Source organism: Vombatus ursinus, unplaced genomic scaffold (genome assembly GCF_900497805.2).
Source record: "Vombatus ursinus unplaced genomic scaffold, bare-nosed wombat genome assembly UNPS02014825.1, whole genome shotgun sequence".
Classification (NCBI taxonomy): Eukaryota; Metazoa; Chordata; class Mammalia; order Diprotodontia; family Vombatidae; genus Vombatus; species Vombatus ursinus.
This window is the reverse complement of record NW_020954603.1, coordinates 5316596-5332857: the sequence shown is the minus strand read 5'-3', so window position 1 is coordinate 5332857 and position 16262 is coordinate 5316596. Positions and strand designations below refer to the sequence as shown.

At 44.7% G+C, this 16262-nt stretch overlaps 1 protein-coding gene across 2 annotated transcripts in view; it reads right to left on the bottom strand.

Moving 5' to 3' along the window:
- Window positions 1-14997, bottom strand: part of OSBPL9 (oxysterol binding protein like 9) — a 156023-nt gene extending 141026 nt beyond the window's left edge. For both annotated transcript variants that reach the window (XM_027838253.1, XM_027838255.1), the window contains exon 1: window positions 14881-14997. In XM_027838253.1, the coding sequence (XP_027694054.1) occupies window positions 14881-14991 (111 nt within the window). In that variant the 5' untranslated portion in view covers window positions 14992-14997. The remainder of the gene's footprint in view (window positions 1-14880) is intronic.
- Window positions 14998-16262: the final 1265 nt, after the last annotated feature.

Below are 16262 nucleotides of genomic sequence, written 5' to 3'. Positions count from 1 at the left end.
GGTCATCATTTCCCTGATATCATGGTCACCATACACACACAACCACAAACACTCATTAAGCACCTACTATGTGCCAAACACTGAGGACAGAAAAAGAGGCTGAAAGACCCTGACTTCAAGGAGCTTACAATCTACTAATAGTGTCAATTTTCTCACTAAAGAGTCAAGAGTCAACTAGGAGGTGAAATAAAGAGGATGTGAAGAGAGAAGGTCTGGGGAGTGGGGAGATGAGGAATCAGCTAAGGAGGTTGTAGTCTACTCCAGTTCCATTCAGCAGCCAGTGAGTAGGACATGCGAATGGTAGGAAGAATGCAGGGTTGGGATCTGGCTAAATAACAGTAAGGCTGAGTGTGAGCAGGTGATTAGAGCAACAGCTGGACTTTGGGAAGGGAAGAAAAGGAATGCAGGGCAAGAGTGAAATACAGAGAAAATACTAAGGCGTGGAGGGACTGGGAGGTGCTGTACAGATTGAAAAGTGATAAAGCACAGGGAAAGATGAATGAGAAATTATGGTCAGTTGAAGCAATGTCAGAATTTTTTTTGTTGCTGTTTTTGTTTTTGATTAAGAAAGGAGAACATCTGTGGCTAATGATGAGATCTAGGATCAGTATAGCTGAAGTGGGGTGATGGTCATAGGGATTTGAGAAGATGAAGGAACAGGAAGGTAACAGTGTTTGGGAAAATATCTACATAAATTTTGAAGTCCCCTTAAACAAGGTCAGGAAGATAGGAACACAGTGAATCTAGTACTGAATTCCTTGATAAAAGAGACAGAATGACCTTGGAGGCTGGTAAGAGAATAGCCATCAGGACTTACGTAAGAGTTAAACTTTGAAGAAAGAGAGGATGAGGAAAAATGGTGGCAAAGGGATAAACCCACACTGCAGGCTATGCCACACCACTGCTCTGGGAAGAGCCACCAACACCCACAGCAGAACCCCCAGATTAAACATTCTAATTCACCTGCCACCTTTTGCTATCACTAGGGATAGAAAACTAGACTCCCACTCTAAATTACCCTCCCTATCCCTATGTTACTTATCAGCTGCCTAGGAATAAAAGCCCCTACCCCAATTCTTATTCTAATCCCAATACTCCTCAACCCTCCCTTTCTAAGACCCATTCCAACTCTGCTCACTCCTTCTACTGTGCCCTTTGGAATTCTCATTCCATAATGAATAAATTTCCCTTCTCACACTCCTTTCATCGACTAGCACACACAGGTACTTGGCTTCCCCTACGTGACACTGGATCTTTGGCCATCCTCCCCAGCACTGGCTATACCTTCTCCCATCATCCCTCCACCTGGCCCAAACTCTGTCACACTTGTCCTAGAAGGGGAAGTTGAATAAGTCTTATTGCCACTTGCAACTTCCAGCTTCCAGACTTCTGCCACCAACATTCAGTAATCCTTCCTCTTAGACAGTCAAATGTGGGTTGTAAGCAGGCTGCAGCACATAAGCAATAAGAAAGTCCAAAAGATAACAGGAGTACAAGATCTGCAAAGAATTATACGGGAGGAAGAAGATGGCTGGTCACATGTCAAGGGCAAGGGATAAAAGGTGGACAGCCAGAGTCCTCCCCTGGTACCTTCTCAACATCATAGTAAGCAAGACTATCCTATCCTTTAGCACACTGAGTAGACCCTCTGTCATGAATTTGTAGATAGATATGGATAAGAGCTGACTAGAATGTGTGACTCTAGATTCTGAGAGAGCAGGGACCATGCCTAGCAAAAACATTATTTATTTTATTTCAGTATAGACGAAGCTTAATGTTTGCCACTGAAATGAATCCTATTTCATTTTTCTGGGTACACCCCCCCAAGACTGCATAGTAAGCAGTTTCTGGGTAGCATGAGTTTGGTCTTATTTCCACAGAGAGAGTGTGGTACAGTGCAAAGAGGACTGCATTTGCAGGCAGAAGACCTCCAGGGGAATCCAGGTTTCAATACTAGATGTGAGCCTGGGCCCAAGTAGCTTCAGCCACCTACAGACACTGCTATCAGTTTCAGGGCAGCCCTGCTGGTGGGAAAGGCACTGGTCAGTCCTTTGCTATTTGTGCAAATAACGACCATCTGTCTAGGGGCACAAATTTTGCTTGTTCTGCTGCTTATGATATTAAATTATGAGTGCTCCCTACAAACTCTGCCTAGAGGGGACAAGCAGAGACCCTTGGGATGGATAATCCTGATATGTGGGCCTCCCCTGGATGCCAGTCCAGGACTTGCCTTCATGAAATGATAACATTCTTTTCAGTTGACTCCAGTGTTACCTTTCAGGTGGAAACTCAACCAAATTGCTGAATTCTCAGGGTCTTGTCCCCTTATTTGAAAAAGGCTTCCTCACCATCTGAAATCACAAGGAGACCACAGAAAGCAAAATATCACAGTGGAAGACTATAGATTTTCATGGTGGGTCAAGAGAGACACTGATAAAGCTCCCCCAGGCCCCACCTGGGTATTTCACTGTATTTTTGGATTTGTTTTTAAAGAACTACAGAGATATCCCTTATCCAAGCAGTTCTAGTAGCCAAAACAGAACAGTGTGAGCCAATAACAACAGCACAAGATGGAAACAGGAGCTTTAAATTCTTGTCCCACCCCCAACCCAAACCCAGCAGGTGGTTTCCAACTTTGGTTTCCAACTTCAAAAAGTTCCTTTGGAAACTGGTGTTTGGAAAACAGTGAGCTTGTTCATGTGCAAATGGTATTACAAAGAGTACCAAGAAAGGTCACAAAAGCCTCTTTGGGGGGGGGGAGGCAGAGCCAAGATGGCACAGGGACCCTCCTGAGCTCTCCCCCAAACCCTTTCAAATACCTTTAAAAAATGACTCTAAACCAATTCACATAAAAGTGGCAGGAAAAAGCTTTTACAGTGGAGGGAAAGAGGAGGGTGGTAAGGGGAGTGAATGAACCTTACTCTCATCAGAACTGGCTCAAAGAGGGAATAACATACACATGGCAATTGGGTATATATACTTGCCCTACAGGAAAGTAAGAGGGAAAGGGGATGGGAGAAGGGGTGGTAGTCAGAAGCAAAACTCTTGTGAGGAGGGACAGAGTGAAAGGAGAGAGAGACTAGAATAAATAGAAGTGTGGGGAATAGGACAGAGAGAAATACAGTTAGCAATAGTAAGTGAAAAAGTTTCTCTGATAAAGGCCTCATGTGAGTCAAATTTATAAAAATGAGAGCCATTCCCCAACTGATAAATGATCAAAAGATACAATTTCAAATGAAGCAATCAAAGTTATCTATGGCCATTAAGAAAAAATACTCTAATTCACTATTGAGTGGAGAAATGCAAATTAAAACAATTCTGAGGTAATACCTAATACTTATTAGATTGGCTAACAGAACAGAAAAGGTAAATTACAAATGTTGGAGGGGATGTGGGAAAAATGAGACATTAACGCACTGTCAGTGGAGTTGCAAATTGATTCAACCGTTCCACAGAGCAATTTGGAACTATATCCAAAGGGCTATAAAACCATGCACACCCTTTGACCTAGCAATACCACTAGTAGGTCTATATCCCAAAAGAGATAAGGAAAAGGAACTATATGTACAAAAATATTTATAGCAGCTCTTTTCTGGGGGCAAAGAATTAGAAATTGCAGGGATGCCCATCAATTGGGGAATGACTGAACAAGTTGTGGTATTTGATTATGATGGAATACTACTGTACTATAAGAAATGATAAACAGGATGCTCTCAGAAAAACATGGAAAGACTTGCATGGACTGAGGCAAAGTGAGATGTATTGTGCACAAAGTAACAGCAATATTGTAAGATGATCAGCAGTGAATGACTTAGCTATTCTCAGCAAAACAACACTCCAAGACAACTCTGAAGGACTTACGATGAAAAATGCTATGCGTTCCCAAAGAAAGAACTGAGGGTGTCTGAATATAGACTGAAGCATACTTTGTTTTTTACTTTATTTTTCTTGAGGGTTTTTTTTTTGTCTAGGTCTTCTTTCACAACATAGCTATTATGGATATGTTTTGCCTGACTACACATGTATAACCTATATCACACTGCTTGCCTTCACAATGAGGGGGGTGTTGGGAAGGGAAGAAGGGAGAGAATTTGGAACTCAAAGTTTTAAAAATGAATGTTAAAAACTGTTTTTACATGTAACTGGGGAAAAATAAAATACTAAACGTAAAAGAGAAAAAAGCATCTTTAACTCACAAAGCGGGTGAGCTAGAATCTGTTAGAAATGAAAAATAGCAGAACAAGGTTGTTACAAGGGTAGTCCATTAAAAATAAATTTTTATCTTTAGCAGTCTGAGCAAAAGAAGGCTTAATCGAGAGAAACTAAGGAAGGCTTTTATGGAGATGTTTGAGGGAATTTCTCAGCACTTTCAAGGACTTGGGAGGCTGATGGCACAAGTTTCTTTATATATTATTACTATTGTTCTTATCATTATTCTTCTAGTTAATAATACCTTTCATTTACATAGTGCTTTAAGGTTTGCAAAGCACTTCACGGCATTACCTCATCAGATTCTCAAAATAACCCCGTGAGGTGGGTACTATGGGCATTTTGCTCCATTTTACAGATGACGATGCTGAAAGTGAGGTCACAGCTAGTGAATATGAAAGACAGGATTCAGGGGCAGCTAGGTGGTGCAGTGGATAGAGCACCAGCCCTGAAGTCAGGAGGACCTGAGTTCAAATCCGGCCTCAGACCAAACACTTGACACTTACTAGCTGTGTGACCCTGGGCAAGTCACTTAACCCCAATTGCCTAAAAATTTTAAAAATTTAAAAAAAAAAAAGAAAGGAAGACAGGATTCACACTGGCTTCTCCCTGCTGAGGTCATCATTTTGCAATCTGACACACAGAAGCTCTCTAATTTCACTTCAAAATTCATGCTTTCCCATAAAACAGATTTTCCTGAGATAATTGGGCAAGAGTTTCAAGAGAAAGAAGGAATACGTGAGTTACAGGATGCTCCAAGTCCCTCCCCAGCCTAGGCCTTCCCTCCAGACAGCTCTACGCTCCAGGCCGTGCTCACATGATGCCATACCTTTGCTTAGTCTGTTCCTGTAAGGCCACCAAGTTCTGAAGGCCTTCTCTGATCTCCCCAACGTGTCCCCTTGTCAGGAACAATGTGTCCCTATGGACTTCTCATACAGATCATTTTCTTCTCTAAAGCTGACACACTTAGTTGGTTTGTGTTATATAGAAGGGATCTTATGGGTTTTCTTGCTTTCTCAGGTGGAGCAGGAGGGAAAAAAGGTAGATCTTCATTCAAAAAAATTTCTTAAAAAAAAAAAAAGAAAAAAGAAAAAGCATCTGTGTTATTATCTTATCCCTAATTCTAAGACCCATGAGGATGGGTGAGGTCTGCCTTGAACTTTCTCCCTCAACCTAGCATGGTGCACTGCACACAGTAAGTACTTAATAAGTATTTGTGGATTGTTCTGGCTGCTGGCCTGGAATGTGCACACTCCCCCAAGGGGCTCACAGAAAGGAGGAGATACTGAATGGATGGTGGCCTGCTGTCCAGATGCTTCAGGACAGTCTGCAGCAGACTGCGAGGACACTCAGGCACTTCTCAAGTCCAATGGTCTTGCCTTACAGGGAGGGCCTGTCTTGGGCCCCAGGAAAGCTCCTTCCTTTTTCTGTTTCCATTTCTAAAAGAGTCTGTGCTACTCTTCTCTGTTCCTGACTGGGAAACAGGGAAAAGAGAAAATTTCTAAGTCGACTTTCTGATCATCTCACTAGCCTAAAAGAAGCTTAAAATATGGCACTTGTGAAATAACAAAACCTAGGCAAAGGCATATAGTAGTAAAAACCTGAGCAGAGATCAAAGAGGACAGCCCCGGTGCCCACCCATTACTGTGCTCCTCAGCACTGCAACAGGAAGTTATGGAAGGGACCTTCTGAGGGCTGCCTCAAGAAAGCAAGCATGGGGGGCAGCTAGGTGGCGCAGTGGATAGAGTACTGGCCCTGGATTCAGGAGGACCTGAGTTCAAATCTGGCCTCAGACACATAATACTTACTAGCTGTGTGACCCTGGGCAAGTCACTTAACCCCACTGCCTAGCCAAAAAAAAAAAAAAAAAAGAAAGCAAGCAAGCATGGGTTCAATGAAATTCAAGGAACACTAGGGGTCTAGTAGATCCAAGTCCCTATGCCAAACACTAGTCAGACTGCTGGACTGACTCGGTACTAACAAGAGAAAATAAGACACAGACCCACCCCTCCAGATAGGCTCTCTGCATTCCAACACCTCCGTGCAGGAAGGAGCCCCCACAGCAGACAATGGACAAAAGTGGACAGCCAGGATGGCTACTGACCAGCAGGCCTCCAGGGTTCACAGAGCACCAGATGGGTGATGTGGCACTGCCTCCAACTCATTCTAACTTCTTATCATTTGTCACATTTTCTGAGGTGCCTTCAATGCACAGCCCACTCACCAAAAAATAAACCAGGTAAGGAAAAGGTAACTAAGACTTTATTTTTCTTGGAGCTAGAGCAAGAGTTCAGAGGAAGACACAAAGGGGACATTCAAACAGGATAAGTACTATAAAGCCGAAAGGGACTGGAGATGCCAGCTGGGCCAACACTCCTTTTACAGGAGACAGGTCTCCAAGGCCCATAGGCTCGCCTATGGAACTTACTATGACTTTCACTGTAAAATACTGAGCCTCTATTAAAGTGGCTTCATCAGTCAATCATCATTTATTAAGTACCTACTACGTACTGGGCACTGTACTAAGCACTAAGGATATGAAGAAAGGAGAAAAAAAAAAACCCAATCCCTGCTCTCAAGGAGCTCACAACACAGCTAGCTACATATGCACAGGATAAATACAGCATAAATTGGAAATAATCTGGGCTTGGAGTCAGGAAGACCTGAGTTCAAATTCAGCCTCAGACACTAGCTGTATAACCCTGGATAAGTCACTTAACATAGAACTGCCTCCATTTCCTCAACTATGAAATGGGGATAATAATAGAATAGCACCTACCTCCCAGGGCTGTTTCGAGAATCAAATGAGCACTTGGCACATAGTAAATGCTATATAAATGTTAGTTTTTGTCATTACATTATTTTATTTTGTCTTTGTATACTCAGGGCCAAGCAAACTGCCTCACTCAAAACCAACACTTTATAGAGTCAAAGAAATTGAGAGCTAGAAGGCCTCAGCCTTCTATTATGTCATCTAGAAAAGGAATCCCCATCGTAATTCATTTAAAAGCATTTCTTAAGCAATATGTGCCAGACATTGTGCTAAGTTCCATCATACCCAACTAGAACTCTCCAGCGTGTTTCAAAATCTCCAATGAGATGCAGGCTAGCACCACCACACCAGCCAGGCCACTCTGGCCAGCTCTAAACGCCCCACATTGGGGGGGGCCAGAAAGGAGGGGAGGTCACGTTCTCCTCTATAAAAGTTCTCCAAACAGATGTAGAAAAAGCACCAGAGCAAAGCCTGATGAGGAGAGTCAAAAATGTTACAGTGAGCCATTTTTCCAGCCCGACTTGGCACAGGAAGACAGACAGGGAGCTCTGTAGACACTGGGGACAGGTCCAACCTGTTTCTGTGCCTTTCTAAGCCTCAGTGCTTACTACAGTGTTCAGTACATGGCAGGTATTTAATAAATGCTTGCTGACTGACAGATGAAATATAGGGGGCAGGGATCTAGGATCAGACCTGGACTCAAAGAGGCTCTCTACCACCAGTATCACTTCACTGTTCAGGGCCTCAGTTTCTTCATATGTAAAATGACAGAGTTGAAACTAGATGACCTCTAAGGTTGTTTCCAGCACTAAACAGATGATTCTATGATGTATATGATGAGGAAATAGCACTAGACAGAGTCAAAAGACCTGGGCTGTAACATTCGCTGGCTATGTGACCCTAGTAAGTCACACTATCTGAGCCTCAATTTCCTCATCTGTAACATGGGGGTAATAATAGTGCCTTCCTCACAGAGTTGTTTGGGGGATGAAATGAAATAATTCAGGTAAAATAATCTGCAAGCTTTGAATTTCAGTTATTACTATATCATCTTTGAGTCACAGTTTTTCAAAATTCAATTTTATTTTATTTTCAGTTCCAAATTCTCTCCCTTCTCTCTCCCCCTTCTCTACCACAGTTCTTTCAACTGTAAAATGGGGATAATACTTGCACCCCCTGTCCTAGCAAAGAACGAATGAGGTAACATATATAAAGTGCTATTATAAAAACCAATGCCAAGTCAACCCCAAAAGATACACAGCTGTAAGCAATCTGGACATTGTAATGTGGACAAAATGACACAGAATTCAGAAAATTCCAAGCCAAAGCAAAGTAAAAAAGTTCTTCTTTCAGCCAGCCTCCAAGGCTGCTTCAAGGAGAAAGGGACTGAGAGAGATTGTGGGTGTAGGTGTGGGTGTGGTGGTCTTCTCTGTGGGCAGTGATGTGAGATTTAAGGTTGAAGCTCAATCATTTCAACACTGTTCTTTTTTAGGTCCAAGATGTTTGTGTTTAGAAACATGATATCCATCTCAGAAATGCCATTTGCTGCAGGAAGGGAAGCTCCCACTTTGTGTTATTCCCCAAATTATTACATTCTGCTGCAAGAAGAAAAGCTGGCTGCTCTGGCTGGGCCAGAATCCATTCCAGTTCCACCCAGGATCAAGGACATAGAACTGGAAGGGACATCATCTAGGACACTTTGCTCATTTTACAGATGAGGAAATTAGGGTGATTGATTTGCCCAAGATCACACCACTAACTGGGTGGAAATGAGGAGAACCTTGGGGGGAAAGTGACAACTGCATCTTAGCATCTGCGCTACAGCAAGAAGGGAAGTCGGGCTGAGGCTGCCATTTACTCCGAGTGAGCACTCCAGTGCTACCCCAAATGCCTTCATTCTGAAGGGTAAGCCACCACGATGACCCCTGGTCATCTGCCCTCCATGGCCCCCTCCCACCTCTTGCTCTGAGAGCAGCAATCAAATTCATACTCATTTCTGGAAAGAACAAGCCTGCCAACTATCTTCCAACCCCACTGCTATATCTCTGCGACTTCCCAGGCACAAATCGCCCTCCTCCCTGATCACTCCCCTTACTGCACCTCCTGGAATGCAAGCTGGGGAGGGGTGGGGGAAAAGGAGGGAAGGACTATCGCAGAGCCTTTTATAATGTATGCACAGTGCCTAGGGCATAGGAAGCATTTAATACATGCTTCTTCATTTATACATGCACTCCAGATTTGGGCAGGACAGATTCCAAAGGAATCCAAAGATAGGTAGGATTCCAAGGCCTAAAAGTCTGCTGGGGAAAAGAGTGAAGGAGAAGCAGAAAACATGCAAGACTGAAAATCTGAAGACAAAGGCAAATAACTCCAGTGAAGAGTGAAAGCAGCAATGGTCCAAAGAGATGGATGTTGATATACATCTGAGTTCAAAAGTGAACTCAGACACTTGATACTTACTAGCTGGGTGACCCTGGGTAAGTCACTTAACCCCCAATGCCTTGTGCAAAAAAAAAAAAAAAGAAAAAAAAGGTACATACAGAACACAAAATAACACGAGATATCAAGAAGAATAATATATGGCCCAGGCCAGTCGAATGTTGTCAGGCCTGTCAGAATCCAGAACAAACTGAGGCTGGAGAAGAAGTTAAGGACAAAAGGAGCTGGTTTTCTTTGAGTCCAAATCTTATCTTGCTTCTATTTTCTCTAAGAACAATGACTCCAAAAGACTAACATTATCTTGATCCCCCCAAGCAAGGAGCTGTCCCTTATGAATTCCAATCACCTGGCCAAGATGAACTGTATCCTCAGGTCTGGAAACAACTGGTAGATACAACTGTTAAGCCAATGTCAGTCATATTTGCAAGACTGTGGAGAAATACACAGTGTAACAAGTCTGGAGAAGAGCAAAGGTTTCCATTTTCAAAAAAGAGAATAAAATCTATAAACTATAAATCGATGAGTTTGAGTTTGATTCCTGGGAAAATCCTAGAATAGATCATGAAAAAGATGGTTGGTGGAAATAAAAGCAATGAATACAAAGACGCAGCCTGGCTTCATCAAGAGAAGGTCCTGGCTAACTAACTCTATCTCCTTTCTAGGGTTTTTAAACTAATAGCCCAAGAGTAAGCTATAGATTTAGTTTAACTAAATTTTAGCCAGACATTTGACAAAGTATCAAATAGTATTCTTTATGAAGATGAAAAGCTGTGTGGCCCTATAACTTGCAGGATGACAGGTACTAATGTCCTTTTAAGCAACTGCATTGACTTCCAAGCCTATGCAAAGTAAAATGGCCACACCTACTGAGACTGTTCTGGTCACAGTCCAAGTCAACCTGGGCTCTCTGGGTGCCAATGAATCAGAGGAGTACAGGGAAACCAGTTTCTGAAGGGAGAGAGGGAGGGAAGAAAGGAATGGAGGAGGGAAAAAGGGAGGGAAGGAAGGAACAGAGGAGGGAGAGAGGGGAAAAGAGATGGAGGGAAAAAGGGAAAGAGAGGGAGAGAAAGAGAGAGAGAAGCATTTTTCAAGTGCTCTGGGTACTACTGTGATCCCCATTTGCAGCTGAAGAAAGGTCAGATTTGAATTCAGGTTTTTTGAACTCCTGGCCTAGAGCTCTATCCACCATGCCACCTGGCTGCCTCACATAATCTCATGACGTTCTATTTAGTGTCAGGTTATCTTAGGTAGCCAAATGAATCACACCATTCTGGAGCTAGCCAGGACTTTTGAGAGCATCAGGAGACAAATGGGTCCAAGCCAAAAACCACTGGACTGGAAGTCAGTATTCTATAACCTACCAGGGCTACTCTGGAAAAAAAGCATTTTGTAAACTGCCCAGAGCTATAGAAATGTCTTACTGATCCAGTCCTCCTCTCCAGGCTCCTCCCAATATTAGACTGGAGCTCCTACGTGGCAGGGACCTCTCTTTGTATCTCCAAGGCTTCATACAGAATAATCACTTACTAAACGCTTTTTCATTCATTCATTTCACAAATGGGGAAACTGAGGCCCAAAGAGGTTAAACAGCACATCCCAAACCACGTAGTTTGTTAAGTCAAGGCTCAGAATCAGGTCTTTTAACTCTTACTACAAATTCGATGTTTCTTCTCCAGTCCAGATCCTCCTTCTCCTCTTCAAGAAACACATGCCATAAAATAGACCTACCAGTAGTTCAAGATTTATTCTTCCAAAAGCTATGCATTCCTGTCTCTTTCAACATTGATCAGAGAAGTCCAACATATCCACTGGGCCCACCTCTCCACAAGCACTGGCACTTCTATAACTTGGGGTTGAAGGCAAATTGGTACAATGTATTGCCAACCATTCTCCCCCAGCCCCAAATTTTAATGGACAGAACACTGAAAAGGAAGAAAAAATTCTCTTGGGCTTAATGAAAAATGAGAGCTTGCCTCTCCTGGCAAGGGTGGCCTTTTGGCTTCCGATCCCAGAAAGAAGGATGAGTAGCAAAGAGGGACTAGGGGCACCACCACATCTGGCTGAGGTTGGAATCCACCAACATGACAAAGAGACATTTGTCAGCGATCTGAAAGCCTAGGGGAGGGGGGAAGCTGAACAAAGAAGAAGGGAAAGGTGAGTCTTGGCTCTCCTTAGGCTGTCTTAAGGCAGGCTTTTACCTCTCTAGCCAAAGCCTACATTTGGGTTGAAGAATATTCCAGTACCAGATTCCAGCCTCTTGACTACTGACCATTCACTCACTAGTTCAATAAACATTTATTAAGGCAGGAAGGTGAATAAGTAGCAGGCAACAAGGGGATACAATGATGGAAACTTTACCTAGATTTTATAGACCAGAGGTGGCTGGACAGGTTCAGTAGGATTTCCAGATTATCATCAGGGTTGAGTTTCCATAGATCACCTGATAATTTACCTGAGTCATAGGATTTTCTTCTCTAAAGACCTACCCTAGGGCCTCAGTGTGGTCAGGTTCTTAAAGGGTAAAATCTAAGGGAAGCCTAAGCTTGGGCAGGTCCTTACACACTCCCTGAGACAAGATGCCCACTGTTCAATAAGTAACCTGGCTAAATATAGACAGAAAAACACAGCAAGAACTTACTTACTCAGAGGGCAGGACTTTTTCCAAACACAGCAAATCTCAAAAACCATCTACTAAGTTACAGAGGGCTTGCAATCTGTGTTGGAGGAAGATACTGGCAAAATTACAGATCCCTCAAGGTCTGACCTATAGCATTTACAAAATTCAGGCCGCATATTCACTTGCCTCAGCCGCGTGGATATCTGAAGATAATTGTGAACACTACACAAAACTTTCTGTACAGACCTGGGATTTCATTGATATAGGGAATTCCCCATGAAGAAACTGCCAATGCTAAAATTTAGCAATGAAGACCAACAACGCTAACAATGCTTCCACGAGAGAAGTGTTCAGCAATCTCTCTCCTTAAGAGAGTTGTCTGGAGTCCAGAGAAGTGAAGTGTATGCCCACAGGCACAGGGCCAAGCTGTTGCAGAGGCAGTACTTGAATTCAGGTCTCCCTGACTCTGAGGCCCCCTAATTAATCACTGCATGCCATTGCCTCTCTTACAGGGCTGGAAACATTTTGCCTGCTGTATGTGATTTTGCAAAGCTTAAAATTCAAGTTAATGAGCATTAACAGGATTTCTCTATTACTAATAAAATTACAGCCTGGAATTTTCTCTGTCTCTCCATGTCGCCTTAACTTTTTAACCTTCTCTACCACTCGTGCTTGGCCTACCTCCTGCCCCCCATTTGACTGTGAGCACTGTGATATTTCTCATTTTTCTATCCCCAGGGCCTAACAGAGAACAAGGCAGCCCAAGATTTATTGAACTGGATAATCAACTTAATAACACCACATCCCCATCAGGCATTTATAGAGCTCTTTAAAGTCGGCACAGCACTCTGACTGTATTATTTCATTTGAGCCAAACAATAAGCCTGTGGGCTAAGTGCCTTTATTACCCCATTTTACAGGAGGAAACTGAGGCTTAGGAAGACTACAAGGGCAAGGTGACTAGGCTCCTGAAGTCTTTCCCAGATCATTAAGTACCCTAGCTCCCCCCTCTTCCAGTGCCTCTTTGCTATTGGTAACTAATAATCAGGGCAAAGTAACCATCAAATGGCACTATTTAGCTTTCAGGGATGATCTCTCCTCCCCAGCACAACTATTCATTTCTAAGAGGTCGGGAGGGGGAGGGAAGATTAGAAAAGGAGGTACTGGGGCAGCTAAGTAGCGCAGTGGAGACAGCACCAGCCCTGGGAGTCAGGAGGACCTGAGTTCAAATTTGACCTCAGACACATAACACTCACTAGCACCAGCCCTGGAGTCAGGAGGACCTGAGTTCAAATGTTACCTCAAGCACATAACACTCACTAGCTGTGGGACACTGGGTAAGTCACTTAACACCAACTGCCCTCACTCAAAAAAAAAAAAAAAAAGGAGGCATTATACAGAAATTAAGGGACTTGCCCACTGCTAGAAATTCCTGTTAAAGACTCAGTAACGAAAAGTATAAACAGACAACCATTTGAGGTGCAGAGCCAAAAGGGGTCTTAGAGATAGATCACCTTGTACAAACTCCTCATTTTAGGAAACAGACCCAGGAGGGAGCTGAATCCCCACAACCAGTGCCTGGGTGGGAATTCCCAGATGATAGTATGCACTTCGCACTTTGCACTCATCACACCTGACTCACAAACTGAAAACCATGATCATTCACCACCATTTTCTCCTAGCAGTATACATTAATGAAGAAGAAATTAAAATTTCAAAACTTCCTCAGCAATCAAGAAAAACCTACAGACTTCTCTTTTCCCCAAGCAAAGAGCAAAGTCCTAGAGGGCAGGAGAGGTTTTCTCTCTTTATCTGCCTAGTCTTATCTCGGGAAGCAGTCCTATAAAATCAAATGTCCAGTACACCAGTCATTGGGAAAGTGTCCTCCAGAACATAGCTCTAGGCTTACATCACAGCGTTAAGCAAGGCTCTCGATTCACTGAAAGGGGTGGTGACGGTCCACTTAGATCAAGTGACCTTTTGGGGGGATCACTGACACCCCTACCCCCTGGCAGTCTGGGGAAGCCTAGATACCCCTTTTCAGCATAATGCTTTTAAAAGTATAAAAGACTTAAGGAATGCAGAGCAAAGCAATTATACTGAAATAAAGAGGTCATTCCCCACCCACCCACCCAAGTTCGCGGACCCCAAGTGAAGGGCCGGAGCTTGAGACGCTACGCCTCAAAAGTTACCTCCTGGGGGGAGGGAGGGGTCCCTGAAGGTCAAGGGGTCAACAACTCCAGAGAAAAGAGCCCCATGGCCTCCGAGTGGTCCAAGGTCACGCGCTCCCTCCACGTCCCCCGGCCCCACCGGGCTTCGGGAGGTAACTCTGGCTCCCCCCGCCCCAGACCTCGGGCTCTTCTTGGTCTCGGGATTCCACGACCCGCGGCCGTGGAAGGGCGCAGGGGGGGAGGGAGGTGGAAAGAGGTGCAGACCCTAGGAGCCAACCCATACACATATTATACAGAGAGGAAACCTAAGGCTGATGGGCGTGGCCAGGAGGTAGAGATCGACCGAGGGGGGGGCGCACCTCCCCCCACAGCCAAGTTCTGCACCCCCCCAACGCCACTCTCAGCCCCGCCCGAGCCGGCAGGCTTCAGGACCCCACCCCACGCCCACGCCCGGTCCATAAATCTTGGAGTTCTTGCCTCCTCATTGGCCGCGCCCTCACGTCGCCGCTCCCCATTGGCAGGCCGCCACTAGACCCCGCCTCCCCCGACTCGCGCCGAACCCCCAGCATAGCAACCCCAACTCCCCAGCAACCCCCCCTCCCCCCCGGGCCGAACCCCGTATGGGCCCCATGTGCAAGGCCTCGAGTCTGAGCGGACGGCCTCCTCCTCACCGTGTAGTAGGAGAGCAGCCCCGCGTTGTAGTCCAGCACGAACCAGCGATACTGCCAGCCTTTCATCACGTTGGTCCATTTACTCAGCGGCCCCTCCATGATGGACGCCATCTTGGGAGCCGCCAATGACAACAAACGAGCTGACGTCACGCGCCTATATAGGCTCGAGGCCGGAGGGGCGGGGCCAGCGGCTGGGCGGGAAGCGGGCGGGGCCAGTCGGCTGGGGGCGGAGCCCAAGGACAGAAGCCCATGGAAGGGAGGCGGGGAGAGGAGGAGAATCTTAGAGAGAACTCTGGTTTCTGGAGCGTTTTTAGAGATGTCCAAGGGGCTTTTCTCGCTAAAAGTCCATGTAGGAGGGAGGCATCAAAGTGCCCAACATTGCAAACGGATTTATGAAATAAAAAGCTCTGACGTTGGAGTCAGAGGCCTTGGGTTCGAATCTCACCTCTGTCCCTCGCTAGGTGACCTTGGGTGGCTGAGCTTCAGGTTACTCCCTCTCTAAAAATGAGGTTGGACCTGCCTCTAAGGCGTCTTCAAGCTCTAGATCTTATTGTGACCTCCCCGTGGTGCAATGGAATTAGCAGTTGTGCTGGGTTCAAACTCTTAGGCAATAATAATATTTATATCATGCTTTAAGGTTACCGATTTTGGTCCTCACAACAACAGCCCTGGGATATTTTAACCCATTTTACAGATGAGAACACTGAAACATTTAGGGGGGAGTGACTTGGCCAGGGTCACACATACAACCCGTGTCTGAGGGAGGATTTGCTCAGGTCTTCCAAACTCTCTATGCCCCGCGACTCTTTTAGCTACCACTTAAACCTCTGTCTGGACCAGACACAGCCTGTCTGGGCCCAAATCTGCTGGTGTGTAAAATGAGGGGTTTCTACTATATGCCCTCTAAGTACTAGATGGTATGAGCCACATAACAACCCTTTCAAGTGGGTGCTGCGGCTATTATTATTAACATTTTTTACAATCGAGGAAACAAAAGTTCAGAAAAGTCAACAAGAATTTCTAAAGTACTTTCTAGTACCAGGCAGTATGCTAAGTGCTGGGAATACAAATATCCAGAAAAAAGAAAGAGAGTCCCTGCCCTCAAGAAGCTTACATTCTAGTTGAGAAAGACAACACATGATAGGGAAAGGGGGGTGGGCGTTTTCTTGGGCGTTAGGGGAGGAAGTACCCAGATTGAGGCATAGTGGGCAAGTTTCTCTGGCTAACTAAGCTGGGACACAGTGAAAGATGCCTGGCCTCAACCTTAGCTGGGAATCAAATGGAGGAATTCTACCAGGACTCTACCATCCTGTGCATGCTAAATTATATTTAATTAGAGTCCAAACTTCATTTTTTCTGGACTTTTCTCATCCCTCCCACTC